At 43.0% G+C, this 15,240-nt stretch overlaps 1 protein-coding gene across 5 annotated transcripts in view; it reads left to right on the top strand.

The window, feature by feature from the left end:
* Window positions 1–15,240, top strand: part of KREMEN1 (kringle containing transmembrane protein 1) — a 70,734-nt gene that overhangs the window by 21,440 nt on the left and 34,054 nt on the right. For all 5 annotated transcript variants that reach the window (XM_055322810.1, XM_055322811.1, XM_055322812.1 and 2 more), the window contains exon 3: window positions 1,821–1,912. In XM_055322810.1, the coding sequence (XP_055178785.1) occupies window positions 1,821–1,912 (92 nt within the window). The remainder of the gene's footprint in view (window positions 1–1,820; window positions 1,913–15,240) is intronic.

Raw genomic sequence — 15,240 nt, 5'->3', positions numbered from 1 at the left:
TCTGTTTCTCCCTCCGCCTGTGTCTCTGCCCCCCCCCCTTTCTCTTTCTATCTCTCATGAATAAATAAATAAACCTTAAAAAAAAAAAAAGCTCCTGGATTAAGCCCGACTTTAAGGTAAATTTTAAATTTCCAAAGAGGTTTAATTCCTATGAAAAAGAAAGTCTTTTCTCACAGATTAGCACCCAGACCTACACAGGCTCCCAGAAATGCACATAGTTCTCCACTGTGAGAACCTGGAGGGAATCATCTTTCTCCTCAGCCCTGGCCAGCAGCAGCCTCTCCTTTGACTTGATGGAATGTACCAGACCTGAACTACCAGTTTCTACTTCAGAAAAAAAGGGAGGCCGAAATGTTGATTCTCATCACATCAGTGAGTCCAGGCCTTTTGTTGCACTGCTGTGAAATCCAAGATGAATTTGCTTATTCTTTATTAAGCTATTCTGATGCTTTTCAGAATGGTTTTGACATTGATAACAAACAGTTGTTTTCTAAGGTCTTTACCAAATACTACATCAAAGCTGGACACCGAATAGAGGGAGGAAGATGACAGTGAAAAACTGTTTAAAGAAGGGCTTTGTACAAGTTTTCCTGCTTTGATTTCTCGGCTGACATCCGACACCATGTTTGTCTTGTGCTCTGGTGCCAGACTCATCGCAGTGGAGATGTCTGCGAGATGGCGAGTGATGGGAATGCACTTCTCTGAGCTCGACGGATCTGGATTAGAGGGGAAGGCAGAGGGACAGGGAAGAGCAGAGTTGGCGCTGGCACCTGCCTTTGGGCACAAAAACTGAAAGGACCCTTTGTGCTTCAGGGCGGCTTATCTTCTGGGCCTCACAATAGGCTTATCCGTCTCAGGCCTGATAGGGGCGGCCCCACTGCTCCCGCTGCAGGGTCTTTATGCCCAGTTCCGGACTAACCGGAGTGTCAGGTTTCCAGTGTTCTGAATCGAAAGAAAGGGAGCTGAGAACGCCGAAGAAGGGAGCTGAGAACGCCGAGGAGAGGCAAGGCTTTTCTGTGTGTGTGGTAACCCTGGCTGTTTTGGAGTCTGTTTCTGAAGGATGGCTCATTTCGTCAGGGCACTCTTGAGGTGAAAAATCTTAAAGAGCATTTTAGAAATGTGAACTAAACCTTTAAAACATATTGCTGCTGCATCAGAAGTTGGTATCAGGATCATAGAAATGCATGTTCTGACTGAAACTGGCTTAGCTTTCTTTCTTTCTTTCTTTCTTTCTTTCTTTCTTCTTTCTTTCTTTCTTTTTTTAAAAGATTTTATTTATTTATTCATGAGAGAAAGAGAGAGAGAGGCAGAGACATAGGCAGAGAGAGAAGCAGGCTCCTCACAGGGAGCCCGAAAAGGGACTTGATCCCTGAACCTCGAGATCATGCCCTGAGCCAAAGGCAGATGCTCAGCTGCTGAGCCACCCAGACATCCCTTTTCTTCTTCTTTTTTAAATAATCTCTACACCCAATGTGGGGCTTGAACTCATGACCCTGAGTTCCAGAGCTGCATGGTCTTCAGAGTGAGCCAGCCAGGTGCCCCCCCTTTTTTTCTTCAAAAGAAATAGCACTGAGATACATACCAATTATTAGAAATAACACAGAGGGATCTCTGGGTGGCTCAGCGGTTGAGATCTCTGGGTGGCTGTCTCTCTGTGTGTCTCTCTCTCTGTATCTCTCATGAATAAATAAATAAAATCTTTAAAAAAATAAAAGAAATAATACAGAAGTTGACAAGTTCCATTTTGGTAAACTTGAAAAGCAATGGACCAGTTGACTTAACATGACAGAAATGTTATTTGTGTGTCCTTGCCCCGACAGAAATCCAGATGGAGATGTGAGCCCCTGGTGCTATGTGGCAGAGCACGAGGACGGTGTCTACTGGAAGTACTGCGAGATTCCTGCTTGCCAGAGTAAGGCTCTCATGCACCCACTGCAGGTTTCGGGACACTGAGCACGGAGGGTACAGAGTGAAAGGCCACTCCCAGAGGGCAGGTTGTTCAGGCAGGTGGATTTCATGAAGCAGGTGAAAGGAGAAGCCATCCTGGGCTGAGGATTTTCCTCCTCTTGTTGAGGCTTTTCAGGAATAGAATGCCTGGTTTCCCTAGGCATTCTATTGCCTTTCCCTTAATGCCTTTCCCTAGGCATTCTAATGCCGTTCCCTTAATGGATAAGTCCACCCAGAATTTCTAATTCTACTTAATTTCCTCATGTGGATTCATTCATGGATAGAGAGATGGCAAGAGCTCAGTAGAATGCCAGGGAAACAAAACTACCTCACGCTTTAGGGAATGAATTGTCTAGAATGAATGAAGAATCCTTTATAGACAGTAAAACTAAACTATGACACTACTTATTATTTGCATTTGATGCACTATCTCCCCTGAAAAATGGTATTTGGGAAATACCTCATTGATCCCCTCAACACCAGTGTGATTGTCCTTTTCCTCATGTTAGCATAAAGATGTTCTGTTGTTTTTCATGATAACTCATACCTCATCCCTCTCTACTATGAAAAACCCAATTTCTTTAGCCTTTTACTCCAACGCCTGTTTTCTAGCTGTTGCCTTCATTCATTTGTTTATTCAGTGTTTATTATATACAAGGTACAAAGGTAAAAAGATACCGTGACCCTTAGGGAATATGTGCGGTGGCAGGGATTCTTAGGAAGATACTTGAAAAAAAGGTAGGAAATATTATAGGAAGGCTTAAAGTATAGAATCCAAAGCCAGAACTGGAAGGAGTTTATTAATGTAGTGTTCGTCAGATCTTTTTTTCTTTCTTTTTTTGAGAGAGAGGTCGGAGGGGCAGAGGGAGAGAGAGAGAGAATATTAAGCAGGCTCCACGCCTAGCATGAAGCTCAACACAGAGCTCAATCTAAGAAGCCTGAGATCATGACCTGAGCCAAAATCAAGAATCAGATCCTTAACTGACTGAGCCCCCATAGTATCTCCAAATATGCCAAGGGGAACAGGTTTTTTTAGTTACTAGAGCTGAGCAAATGGATCGTGCATTCATAATAATTCTACCTGGGTTGTTTTTTCCATATTATTTATCCTCACTCCTTGCCCTGCCACCTTCCTCACTCAGGAGGACTGGAGGCTGTGCATATAGAGTGATATAGGAAGACTGCAGGGGACCTGGGACCTCTCACTCAACTCACGCCCACCACAGCAGTCTGAATTCTGCTGCCTCATGGGGAAGGGCCATCCCCTGAACCAGTGCTGCAGGCCCCACCACTCACCTTCCAAAAGTTAAACTTCCAAATGGTACCGCTGCCTGGCAGTGAGGCCCTGGCCTCACTATCCTTCCAACCCGAGTATGCCTTGATTCAGTCCCAAAATTGAGAAAACAGTAAAGACCAGTGGAATGGGCTTTTGCTCAGTCTGCTTAATCAAATTTTTAAAATGAAAAACATCTCATTTGGCTCTAGTTATGTAAAGAAGAAAGGGGCAGGGGGAGAGGAAAGCAGATTTTCTTCGGTCCATTTGTTCTACACAAAGATAGTCTTTTACTGCTAGCCTATGTCATTCTCTTAGGAATGGCAGAGAGGGGATTTCAATCTGGCTGCTTTTATTTGGGAAGATAATCCTGAACTTGCATTTATAAAATATAATTTGGGCCAGTGGGAACCAACTCATGTGGTCACTGAAACTAACTTCCAGAAGAGAGAATTACTGAAAAATGGTACAACCCGTCTAGTACCCTTCTAATTCCTGATATTTGCAGGATGTGCCTTACTGTTCCAAAAAAAAAAAGAAGAAGAAAATTAAATATCATTTCCTTTTTTATGGTCCTTTAGTAGCCTTTTCAAAGCTTCTAAAGTTGGCCTTGAAATGGTCTGGGTAGGGAGACCTACAGAGGTTAAGAATGAGAACTGGGAGGGATCCCTGGGTGGCGCAGCGGTTTGGCGCCTCCCTTTGGCCCAGGGCGCGATCCTGGAGACCCGGGATCGAATCTCACATCGGGCTCCCGGTGCATGGAGCCTGCTTCTCCCTCTGCCTGTGTCTCTGCCTCTCTCTCTCTCTCTGTGACTATCATAAATAAAATAAAAAAAAAATTAAAAAAAAAAAGAATGAGAACTGGGGAATACCTGCTTTGGGGGTGTGGGGGAGGGAACAGTGCCTGGCTTTGGTTCTTTGGAAAACCCTTCCGTTCACTCTGTGGGCACCAGGGCTCCCCATCTAGCTGAGCCTCACACCTAGAAAGTCTGGCAGAACATTGTGCTCCTTAGTGTGTCTGAAAACTCCTGTGCTGTGTGAAGCAAGAGACCTTGGTAATTGCCTAGTGGACTCGATGGAGATACACCCTGCCTATTTTAGGCCAGTTTTGCCCTATTTCTGGATGTGGAGTCATAATTTTCATGAATAATACTAACCCTCTGTGTGAAGCCCACTATTCATGATTAGCATTGAACTTGTACAGGAAAAGGCCTGTGACATGATCAGATTCCTGGAAAGTTCATATCTGAATATAACAGACCCAGCAGGAGCCGGGGGAGTGAATGTTTAGGGACAAAGCAGAATGTGGTTGAATGGCTGGCCATTGTGTGGAGCCTGGAATCTCTGCCTGTCGGCATGTTATGGACAGAGCTAAGACAAGCGGGAAGGCAGTGATGAAGTATGATTCAAACAGGGGGCAAAGAGAAACTTGAACTGTGCTCTTGACCTATGGAGCATGGATCAGAACTTACTGTTAACAGGAGAACAACTCTGAGGTAATTGGATTTGCTCTTCAAACCACATGTGCCAGTATGTTTCTCAGAAACTCCATGTTCCTACTGCAGACAGAAAAAATACAGATCATTAAAAGCAAATTTCAAAGTCATCAAGATTACCATCCATCTAGATCCTATCCTCTACAACTCTGAGGCCTGTTGATTTGGCTCTTGGGAAAACCATTTAGCTTAATATCTGTTCTTTGCCTGTCTCTTTTTTGTTAAATAATCATCCTACTATTCTAATTCCGATTTATTTCATTGCTTTCAAAGGACATGCTTGAATGGACCTCAGCATGGCTTTTGATTTGTTCTATTTTACCTCTACATTCTTTATAAAAGTTTGGTACAGTTTTGTAAAAGTTAAGTAATCTAGTTGTGAGATGGAGGGAAACCTGCAAGTGGCATTTAAAGGCAAATATAATTTCCTTCACATAGCCAACGTGTGCCTGAAACCATGGGCGTGAGTAATTTACCTTCTCATTGCTGAGAGCGATTTTTTGTTTGCTATAAAACACTCACCTGATTTCTGCAAACTCATTTGCAGAATTTGAATTATACAAATTCATCTTTGGAATAGGGAAATTTGAACATAGAGTATTAGATTATATTAAGCATTACTGTTAATTTTATTAGGTATTATAACGGCATGATAAAATTCTTAAGTTGTTTGAAATTATAGATACATACTGAAATACTTGTGGTTGAAATGATAATATATCTGGGATTTATTTTAAAATGATCTAGTCTCCCAAAGAGTGAATGAGTCAGATGAGGGAAATAGATGAAACCAGATGGTTTTTTTTTTTTTTTTTAAAAGATATTTGTTGATGCTGGATGACAAGAGGCTCATTATTCCTTCCTGCTTTTGTGTGTGTTTGAAATTTTCCACTATAAAAAAGAAATTCTAGGATATCTTAAAATTTTATATTTTAAATACTTCAAAAAATATATAATTACAATCTTCAAAGTATCTGGGTTCAATGTGTGTAATGTGATTAACCTATTAACCTAAATTGTGATACTTTTGCACATAGCTCACAGGTATCTAAGTTAGTTTTGTTTTGTTTTTTTAAGATTTATCCATTTATTCATGAGAGACACACACACACAAAGAGAGAGAGAGAGAGGCAGGAGACACAGGCAGAGGGAGAAGCAGGCTCCCCACAAGAGCCCAGTGCAGGACTTGATCCTGGATCCCAGGATCACGACCTGAGCCAAAGGCAGCCGCCCAGCTGCTGCATCCCTCTAAGTTAGTTATTGAAGTGAGTGATTAGGGGTTACCCAGGTGGCTCAGTGGTTAAGCGTCAGACTCTTGGTTTCGGTTCAGGTCATGATCTCAGGGTCATGAGATCAAGCCTCAAGTCAGGCTCTGTGCTTGGCATGGAGCCTGCTTGGGATTCTCTGTCTCCTTTTCCCTTTGCCCCTCACCCCCTTCCTCTCTAAAAATATAAATAAATAAAAATAAAGTTAGTGATTAAAATTTTAGTTATGAAACATTAAAACTACTAAAGTTATGGGACGCCTGGGTGGCTCAGTGGTTTAGCACCTGCCTTTGGCTCAGGGCGTGATCCTGGAGTCCAGGGATCGAGTGCCACATCGGGCTCCCTGCATGGAGCCTGCTTCTCCCTCTGCCTGTGTCTCTGCCCCTCTCTCTTTCTCTGTGTCTCTCATGAATAAATAAATAAAATCTTAAAAAAATAAAAATAAAAATTAAGTTATTAAAGTTGAAAATCACAAGGGGTTTATTACCAGCTGTGACAGATGACAGTTTTTAAGCTCTGACCATATGCCATACCTTGTACAGCTCAGGGGACACAAGGATGATGTGGTCTATAGCCTGTGGGAAGCAAAAACAGACAAATAAGTATATGCAAGATACTCTGTAATAAATGAGATGAGCAAAAGTTTGAGAACATTGAAGGAGGGGTGTCTGTCCTGGGATGGTGGGAGGTAGGGGCTACTGGTTATCAAAGAGGGTTTCTGGGAAAGGTGGCATCTTGGGCTTCTCCAACTTAAGTTTCCTTATGAAAATGTAGTAGTAGTAGTACAATCATAGGGATCTTATTAAAATGCAGATTGTGATTCAGTAGGTATGGGGCAAGCTACAGACTCTGCAGTCCTAACCAGTCCTGGAATGTGGAGATGTAGGATCACACCTGAAGTAATCAGGTTGTGAATGTTAGGGTTGGGTGGAGTAGGGAGGGCAATGGGGGTAAAAGGAACAGTGTGCATGCATATACACATTGGTGAATTCCTAGGCAAAGTCAGTGTTGCTGAGATAGAAATTTTAAGAAGGAAGGACAAGAGATGAGGTCTGAGAACAATTAAGTGGGGCCAGATAATGGATGATGGTCTTGTGGTCTGGGTATGGAGCTTGGACTTGCCCTGGGAAGACGGTGATAAGGCTGAAGAATATGGAGTGTCAGAAGGAAATGTTTCTCATAGCTTCTCAAGCGTCTGTGTTAGGGATTTGGGGTAGTTTCTCCCTCTTAATCCCTGAGAAGTTCTCCAGAGATTGCATCATTCACACACAGGAGTCCTAAGAGGATGCCAGCCACAGCACTTCTACAGAACGGGGCCTTTGGTGATTTCACTGGCTGAAGTTCCTTTTAATTATGTGACACCCTGACCTTGTTAAAACAAATTTCTTGTTCCTTACAAAAATGCTCCCAATCATGACCCCTAATACGAGGTTTTAAAGCTATGTTCAGAGCTCGAGTAAAAAGCCAAGGCACTTTGGTAGTGGTGGTCAAGGAAAATGTTTGGTCTCTGTTAGCACATTTCGCACTTTAATGTCAGTGGTGATGCTGGTATGTTTTAGCTTTTATTTCAGCTATGCTTGAGTATCTACTACATATAAAACACTTATTGGCAGCCCCCGTGGCTTAGGGGTTTAGCGCCGCCTTCACCCCAGGGCGTGATCCTGGAGACCAGGGATTGAGTCCCACGTTGGGCTCCCTGCATGGAGCCTGCTTCTCCCTCTGCCTGTCTCTCTCTCTCTGTCTCCCTCTCTCCCTCTCTAGTAAATAAATAAAATCTTAAAACAAACAACACACTTATATTCACATTACCTCATTTAACCTTTCCAGCAGTGCTGTAAAGCAGGTGGTGTCCACTTCCCACCCACCATTGTTTGGATGAGACAATGAGGCTAGAGTGGTGGGGTGATCTGATGAGGATTTCACTCCAAACTAAATTGGATTTGGGTCTAGGGCTCCTAATGGCAAGACTGATGCCCTTTCCTTCCAGTACTTGAAAACAGCCCCATTTCCTTTATTTCCTTGAAAACAGGGGCCCTGGGATGGATCCAGGCTACTGTTGAGGTCATTCTTGAGAATTTTCTTGGTGGATTGTTTGGGAATTAGAGTTTGAAATTCTGATAGTATGCTAAATTATTAAGAGTGCCTTTTTGACATTGTGGAAACCAAAGGATTAAGTCAGTGGCGACAGAGGGTCTGCAGTTCAAGCTGTTAGCTCTAAGTCATTTTCTTGTCTTCTTTGAGTTTGGGAAATCCCAAGCCCCAGGAGGACAACAGGCTGTGATGGTATCCAGGAAGCATTCGCTGCACAGCAGAACTGCTCTGTAGGATATTGGGATATCTCCGCGGGTGTTCCCATCCCAGCTGTTCTCAGCTGGGAAGGGGCTCCCTGGAGTTGTACCCTTGGCATGAAGCACTGCATCAGCAGCCTTGCCCAGGCCTGGAGGTCTTTCCCAACACCAAGTCTTCATTGCATAGGGTGAAGTTCACCTCAAAAAAGATACATCTGGGTGCATCATTAACACTTTACAGCTAAACGAAACCCCAAACTTTAGCTAATAGCCAAAGCAATATTGAAATGAACATTAATAATATAAATTATGCAGACTCGTTTTTTGCACCTCTTCTCTCTGGTCATTACAATTACTTAACGTGTTTGTTGCATTGAGTCCTTTTAGATTAGCATTAAATTAGAGTATGTCAGAATCCTGCTTCATACTGTTCATTCTTGCTTTATGTGAGTAGTTTTGTTTTCCCAACCAGACTAAGCTGTTTGAAGACAGGAGCAGGGGTAGCTCTGGAATTTCTATGAAGGAGAGACTTAAGGTGGCAAAGGAGACTCCTCTTGAAGCTTCATTTGAGGAACAAGTGCTCTCTTTTTACATGGGTGCTATGTTTATTTATTTATGCTGATGGAATCTAGGGTGGCTTCCCCTTCCCCCAAGCCATATATTTCAGCAATCTCCTGAAACACCTACCACAGCAGAGGCCATAACAATGCTCATTAAATATTCTTGATGGTGTGATATCATGTCTCTTCCAGTAAGAAAGACAACACAAATTACTGGAAAGAATGTGGATGTCAAAGTCACATTGGCTTAGGTTTGAATCTTAATTGTTTCATGGCTTTTGGCAAAATGACTCTCCTCTGAGCCTTGGGTCTCCTCATTTGTGCTTTTTAGGATTCTTTTGAAGAGTCAATGGGTAAAGTACACACAACCCTAAGTTGGGAGCCCAGCCCATGGTGGGCATGGAAGTTCTAGCAGGTGTTATGGTGGCCTGTGCTTTCCCTAGGGAATGGACTGCTGCTGGCATGTTCCCACCATGCAATTCCTAAATAGGTTATTCCTAACCTGTGTGTTATTTCTATCCATTCCTTTTTTATCTGACTAGCCATGGGGCTCAGTAGCGTGCCTCAGCTGCTGCGGCAGCCACTCCCCTGGGGCCTGATGTGGCACTACAGTCAGGGAACACCAGAGGCCCAGCATTTGTTCTCACAGTACAGTTTTATGGTTTCAGATCTGGCGGATACTCGATTGTTCTTTGTTTTTGGCAGTAGATATTATTTAATTTTCCATGAGGAAAAAAAAGACTTTCTGAACCAAATGGACATTTTCCTCAATGACAGATATATACTGTATTTCCAAAATGTTCTAAAGCACAGTTGGGTAAGTCATACGAAAAACTTAAAAAGGGAAAACCATTCAGATCAACAAGGATGATTTTACTGAAAACCTTTATACACTAGCACTTGCCTATAAGGAATATACATAAACATAAGAAAGAATCCCTACTGTCAATCTTATGATATAATTAGGAATTTGAGTTATAAACATGGGAAGAAATTGGAGACCAGCCTACCAGTTACATAAATATGATTGAATTAGAGGATGGAGTACTGTGAATTTTTGCAGAGGAGAGGGCTCTTGGTAGGGTTGTGGAGGTTGGAGCCATCATTACAGAGAAAGGTGGATGGGGCTGGATGGATCAGGGCATACCAGGTCAGGGAACAGCCTGAAAGGGACTTGGAGGAAGGACCTGGGGTTTTTAGGGGTGGGAGGAGGCTGGGGACCACATTGCCCCAGTAGAGGAGTGGACAGGGAGGGACCAGCTGAGGCCTGAAAACTAACTCGAAAGCCAGAGTTAGTGAGTTGAAGACTGACACATGGAAAGTCCTAGTTTAGGAAAATGAGCCCAGGGTCCATTTACAGGATGGATCTGAGGAAGGATATCTGGGGAGGGGAGGCTGGTGCAGATTTCTAAATCCAGGGGATCAGGGTCTGAGCTGTGATGGCAACAGTGAGATAAGACAGGAAGGGTTAAATCCAAGATACATTTAGGAAGAAGACAACTTGATGACAAGTAGAATATATAAGGGATGAGACAGCAGGAAGAGTCAAAGATGACTCTGTGGTTCCTTGCCTGGGATATTTGTGGTGTCCCTGAAAAACAAAAGTTCAAGTCAACAAACTGAGCTCTTCTTCCCAGAGACACAGCTGTATCATTCCTCCTGAACTTGGACTGACTTTTTGTCAAGTAAGGTGTTTCAATTGTCTGTTGCTTCATAATAAGCAATCTCATACCCTTGTGGCTTAAGACAACAGCTTATCATTTCTTCTGCTCGTGTGGGTTGGCTGAGTTTCAGTTTGGTGGTTCTTCTGCTGCTCTCATCTGGGCTCAGTCAGGTGGTTGCATTCCTGTGGAGGCTCTGCTGGGGCTAGGACATCCAAGATGACTTCCGGCCTCTACCTGGGGACCACTCTTTCCAACATGTGGCTCAGCCACATGGTGGCTGGCTGGCTTCCAAGAGAGAGGAGGCAGAAACTGCCAGTCCTCTTAAGGCATGAACTCATAAGTCCACCACGTTCTGTCAATCAAAGCAAGTCACAAGGCCAGCCTAGAGTCAAGGACAAAGGAAATTGATGCCAATTCTTTTTTTTTTTTTTTTTTGATGCCAATTCTTAAAGTAGGTGGCAATCCACATGTATGAGGAGGAGTGAGATTATTAGAGTCTCCTTTAGAGACTCTCTATCACATTAAATCACCAGAAATTAAGTTTTGGAGAAAGAATTTTCACCAAAAGAGAACTACCACTGTGATACATCAGGGCTGTGTGAGAGTCAAAATCCTTAAGAATTCTTACTACCTTCCCCTGAAGGTAAAATTTCATAGGGGAAGAAAAGTCTATGTTTACTTATTTATATGGACAAGTTGATAGGAGACTCAGAGACATGAATAGTGCTGCTTTCAGAATTAGTGTGACTGACAAAGGAGAGCTGGTGTTTAGAAAGAAAAAAGTATAGTGGGGCCATATTGGGATAGGACTTGGACCAAGATGGCAGCTGCCAGATCCAGAATGGAAGCTGTAGATGGACATGACGGAGGACAATATGTTTTGGTCACTGCTCAAGGCTGAGAGTGGATAAGTCTACACTTAACCCATCAATTCTCTGAAGGAAGTATTTGAAATGATTTGTACTCTGATAGGATACCAGGGGCATCATCTCATATGAACTTGTTCCTTGCTCTCATGGAGGGAAGAAATCAGCTACTGAGACACCATTGTGAAGTCCCAGGGGCAGAAGATGGTCTCAATACAAGGTTTTTGTTTTTTTTTTTAAGATTTATTTATTTATTTTTAAAGATTTTATTTATTTATTCATGACAGACACAGAGATAGAGAGAGAGAGAGAGAGAGAGAGGCAGAGACACAGGCAGAGGGAGAAGCAGGCTCCGTGCACCGGGAGCCCGACGTGGGATTCGATCCCGGGTCTCCAGGATCGCGCCCTGGGCCAAAGGCAGGCGCCAAACCGCTGCGCCACCCAGGGATCCCCAAGATTTATTTATTTATTCATGAGAGACACAGAAAGAGAGAAGCAGAGACATAGGCAGAGGGAGAAGTAGTCTCCTTGCAGGGAGCCCGATGTGGGACTCGATCCCAGATCCTGGGATCACGCCCTGTGCCGAAAGCAGATGCTCAACCACTGAGCCACCTAGGCGTCCCTCAACACAACACAATGACTTAAAATAAGGTTAAATGACTTAAAATAAGCAGAGTCACTGCATTTCATTTCTGAAGAAACAGATTTTACTTATAAGAAAGTAAAAGGAATTCTACAGAACTGGGGAAGTTTTCCAAAATGCAAGATAAGAACTTTGCTTCTGGTTTCTTAAACAAATATCCCAGATCTGGTCAAAGCACTGGAATAGAAAACACAGTAGCAGTCAGGACTTCTTATATAAATTGCCATCTGAAGATTTGTATTCAAATTGAGCTTTTGTTGTAATAGGCATGCTTTCTATCTTTGTCAGGAGTTATTTGATTGCCAGGAATGGAACTCACTCAAGTTAACTTGAGCAAAAATAATTTATTGGAAAGATATTGGGAGTATATTGCCGAACCCCCAACCTGCGTCCCCAAAACCTGGGAAGAGAGTACTCACTCTTGCCATCTCTCTCGGGGGCCACATGGTCTCCCAGCTCTGCCTTTCAGGATGGCATCCATTCTTCTTTGTCTTTGTGGACCAGAAGAATCAACTCACTCTTCAATTCAGGTGGCCCAAAAGCCGCTGGTTGCCTTAATCTCTATTTACAGAACCCTGTAAGTCCAGTGTTTGCAGTTCATTAACTGAAATCCCAATGATAGCTTGCTGGGAGAGAGAATCTCCTCGGCCTTACCGAAGTCAGTCAGAGGAGGGATCCTTTAGCCTGTTCCCATCCAGCAGCAGATCCTCTCAGAAGGTGCCACAGGCAATATGTGGCCCTTAGAACAGTGTTGTTGGCCACAGAGACTCCCATGGAGGTGTACATAGCACCTTCACAGTGAAGCCACAGTTTTATCCAAATGTAAAACGTAGTCAGCCTGCCTGGATGCTTCCCAGCTTTTCCTTGTGATGGTAAAAGAGCAATAGTTCCTGAATTAATCTGAATAGAGGACCATTTCCCTTTAGCCACCTCTAAAACTTTTATCTCTGTCAAGACCTCTAAATATCTGAAGAAAGTGTTGCTAAATAACTTTGTCATTCGTTTTAAAGCATCAACTATGATAAACAAGAGATCTGTTTGTATTTTAAGATGATTTTTTAAAAATTGAAAGTGATGAAGCCTCTCTGGTAAGAGAAAAAATGCATGACCAAGCCACAGGACTTTAAAGTGGTCTTGAAAGTAAAAAGGAATTTGAGAACAAATATCCTTTTTCAAACTGACTTTTCCTCCCTGCTTCTGGGAAGAGCTAAGGGTGGGACACGGTCTGGAAATGCACTCAGTTGGCCAGTAATGCTTTTGAAGAGTACATGACGTGTCTTCTCCGGCGAGACTTCGAGCCACACTTTCCAGCGCGAGTCAGAGAGCAGTGGCACCCCTCAGAGGCTGGCCACTGTCTCAAAGGCTGGCCTCGTGGCACACTGAGTGTTGAGGGACTAATGTGTTTGAGAAGTCATTCTTTAATCTTACTTCCGTTCAGTTCGCCAGACTGGTCCTATGAGAAAAGGGAACAAAACCACAAAGTGAGAATCTGCCACCCCAGAGCTTACTTGTGCTCTCTGGTTCCATCTTCTGTGCCCCCATGGAAGGCCCGTAACCTCACCAGCTGGTGATTTCTTCTTTGTCACATAAAATAACCCCATCCATGCCTCCCTCAAAGAGCTTTGATTCCCATGTGAGATGCTTATGTGAAAGTAGACTGTGTGCTCACCAGATGTAAGAGATCGATGTTTTAATATCTGGAATTAAACCCAGTTTTTTGAGGTGGCTGCCTTTGACTTTTTCTTTTAACTCAATGCTATTCTAGTTTTCTTTTTCTGAGCAAGTTGTTTCTGTTGTGCAGTGACTGATGAAAGTCCTATTATATATACAGTTGGCCCTTGAACAACGGAGGGTGAGGGGCACTGACCCCCTGCCCAGTCAGACATCCACACATAACTTCTGACTCTCCAAAAACTTAACTGCTAATAGCCTGCTGTTGACCAGAAGCCTTACTGATAACATAAGCAGCCAATTATCGCATACTGTGTAAGTTACATGTACTATATACCGTATTCTTAAAACAGAGTAAGCTAGAGAAAAGACAGTGTTAGTAAGAAAATCATAAGAGAAAATACATGTACAGTCCTGTCCTGTAAAAAATCCACATATAAAGTAGACACGTGGGATCCCTGGGTGGCGCAGCGGTTTAACACCTGCCTTTGGCCCAGGGCGCAATCTGGAGACCCGGAATTGAATCCCACGTCGGGCTCCCGGTGCATGGATCCTGCTTCTCCCTATGTCTCTGCTTCTCTCTCTCTCTCTGTGACTATCATAAATAAATAAAAATTTAAAAAAATAATAAAGTAGACACGTGCAGTTCAAACCCGTGTTATTTAAGGGTCAATTATAATGATAATAAACACTTTATTCAGCACATATTATCCTGCCAGGCTTTGTAGTGTTTACTTTATTTGCATTATCTCATTTTAATTCTCCAAAGAATCCTTTGAGGCCATACTGCTCCTCATTCCACTGTTGATGATCCAGGGCCAGAATTCATTCTGGGGTCTGACTCTAGAGCTCACATTGGTGATTTTTTTTTTAAGATTTTATTTATTTATTCATGAGACACAGAGAGAGAGGCAGAGACACAGGCAGAGGGAGAAGCAGGCTCCATGCAGGGAGCCTGACATGGGGCTCAATCCCGGGTCTCCAGGATCAGGCCGTGGGCTGAAGGTGACGCTAAACCACTGAGCCACCAGGGCTGCCCTCACATTGGTGATTGCTGTAGAATGCTCACTACCCTTCAGAATATTGCTGCGTACTGAGATGTGAGCATGCAAAAACAAATGGATGCCGGAAAGTGAGGAGCCTAGAGGCTCTCTCTCTTTTATAAACTATTTGTTCCAATTTTTCACACAGTTCTAATAAGCTCGATAGTATCATTGTAAGCCCAAGAAGCAGCAAATTAAGAAGAGAGTACACAGAGACAATAGCACAAAATAGATGTTCTGAGATTCCTTCTAGTTCCGATGTTCTGAGGGCTCAACAGCCTCAGCGGTAACCAAGGGAACAGACTTAACTATTGAAGTCAGACACAATAACGCAAAAAAAAAAAAAAAAAAAAAAAAGCACACCAGGCCGGGGCTGTTTGGTGAAGCACATTTGATGACCTCAAGCCACCAAGAGAAATTTAAAGTGAAAAAAAAAAAAAAAAGAAATTTAAAGTGAGTTGTTTTTCTTTTTTTAAGAAATAGCTAATGCATTTTAGAAAGTTTCTTTCCAAAATGATGAGAAT

The sequence above is a fragment of the Nyctereutes procyonoides genome, unplaced genomic scaffold (genome assembly GCF_905146905.1).
Source record: "Nyctereutes procyonoides isolate TBG_1078 unplaced genomic scaffold, NYPRO_anot_genome, whole genome shotgun sequence".
NCBI classification, from domain to species: Eukaryota; Metazoa; Chordata; class Mammalia; order Carnivora; family Canidae; genus Nyctereutes; species Nyctereutes procyonoides.
Note: the sequence above shows the minus strand (reverse complement) of the source record. Positions and strands in the feature narration are given on the sequence as shown.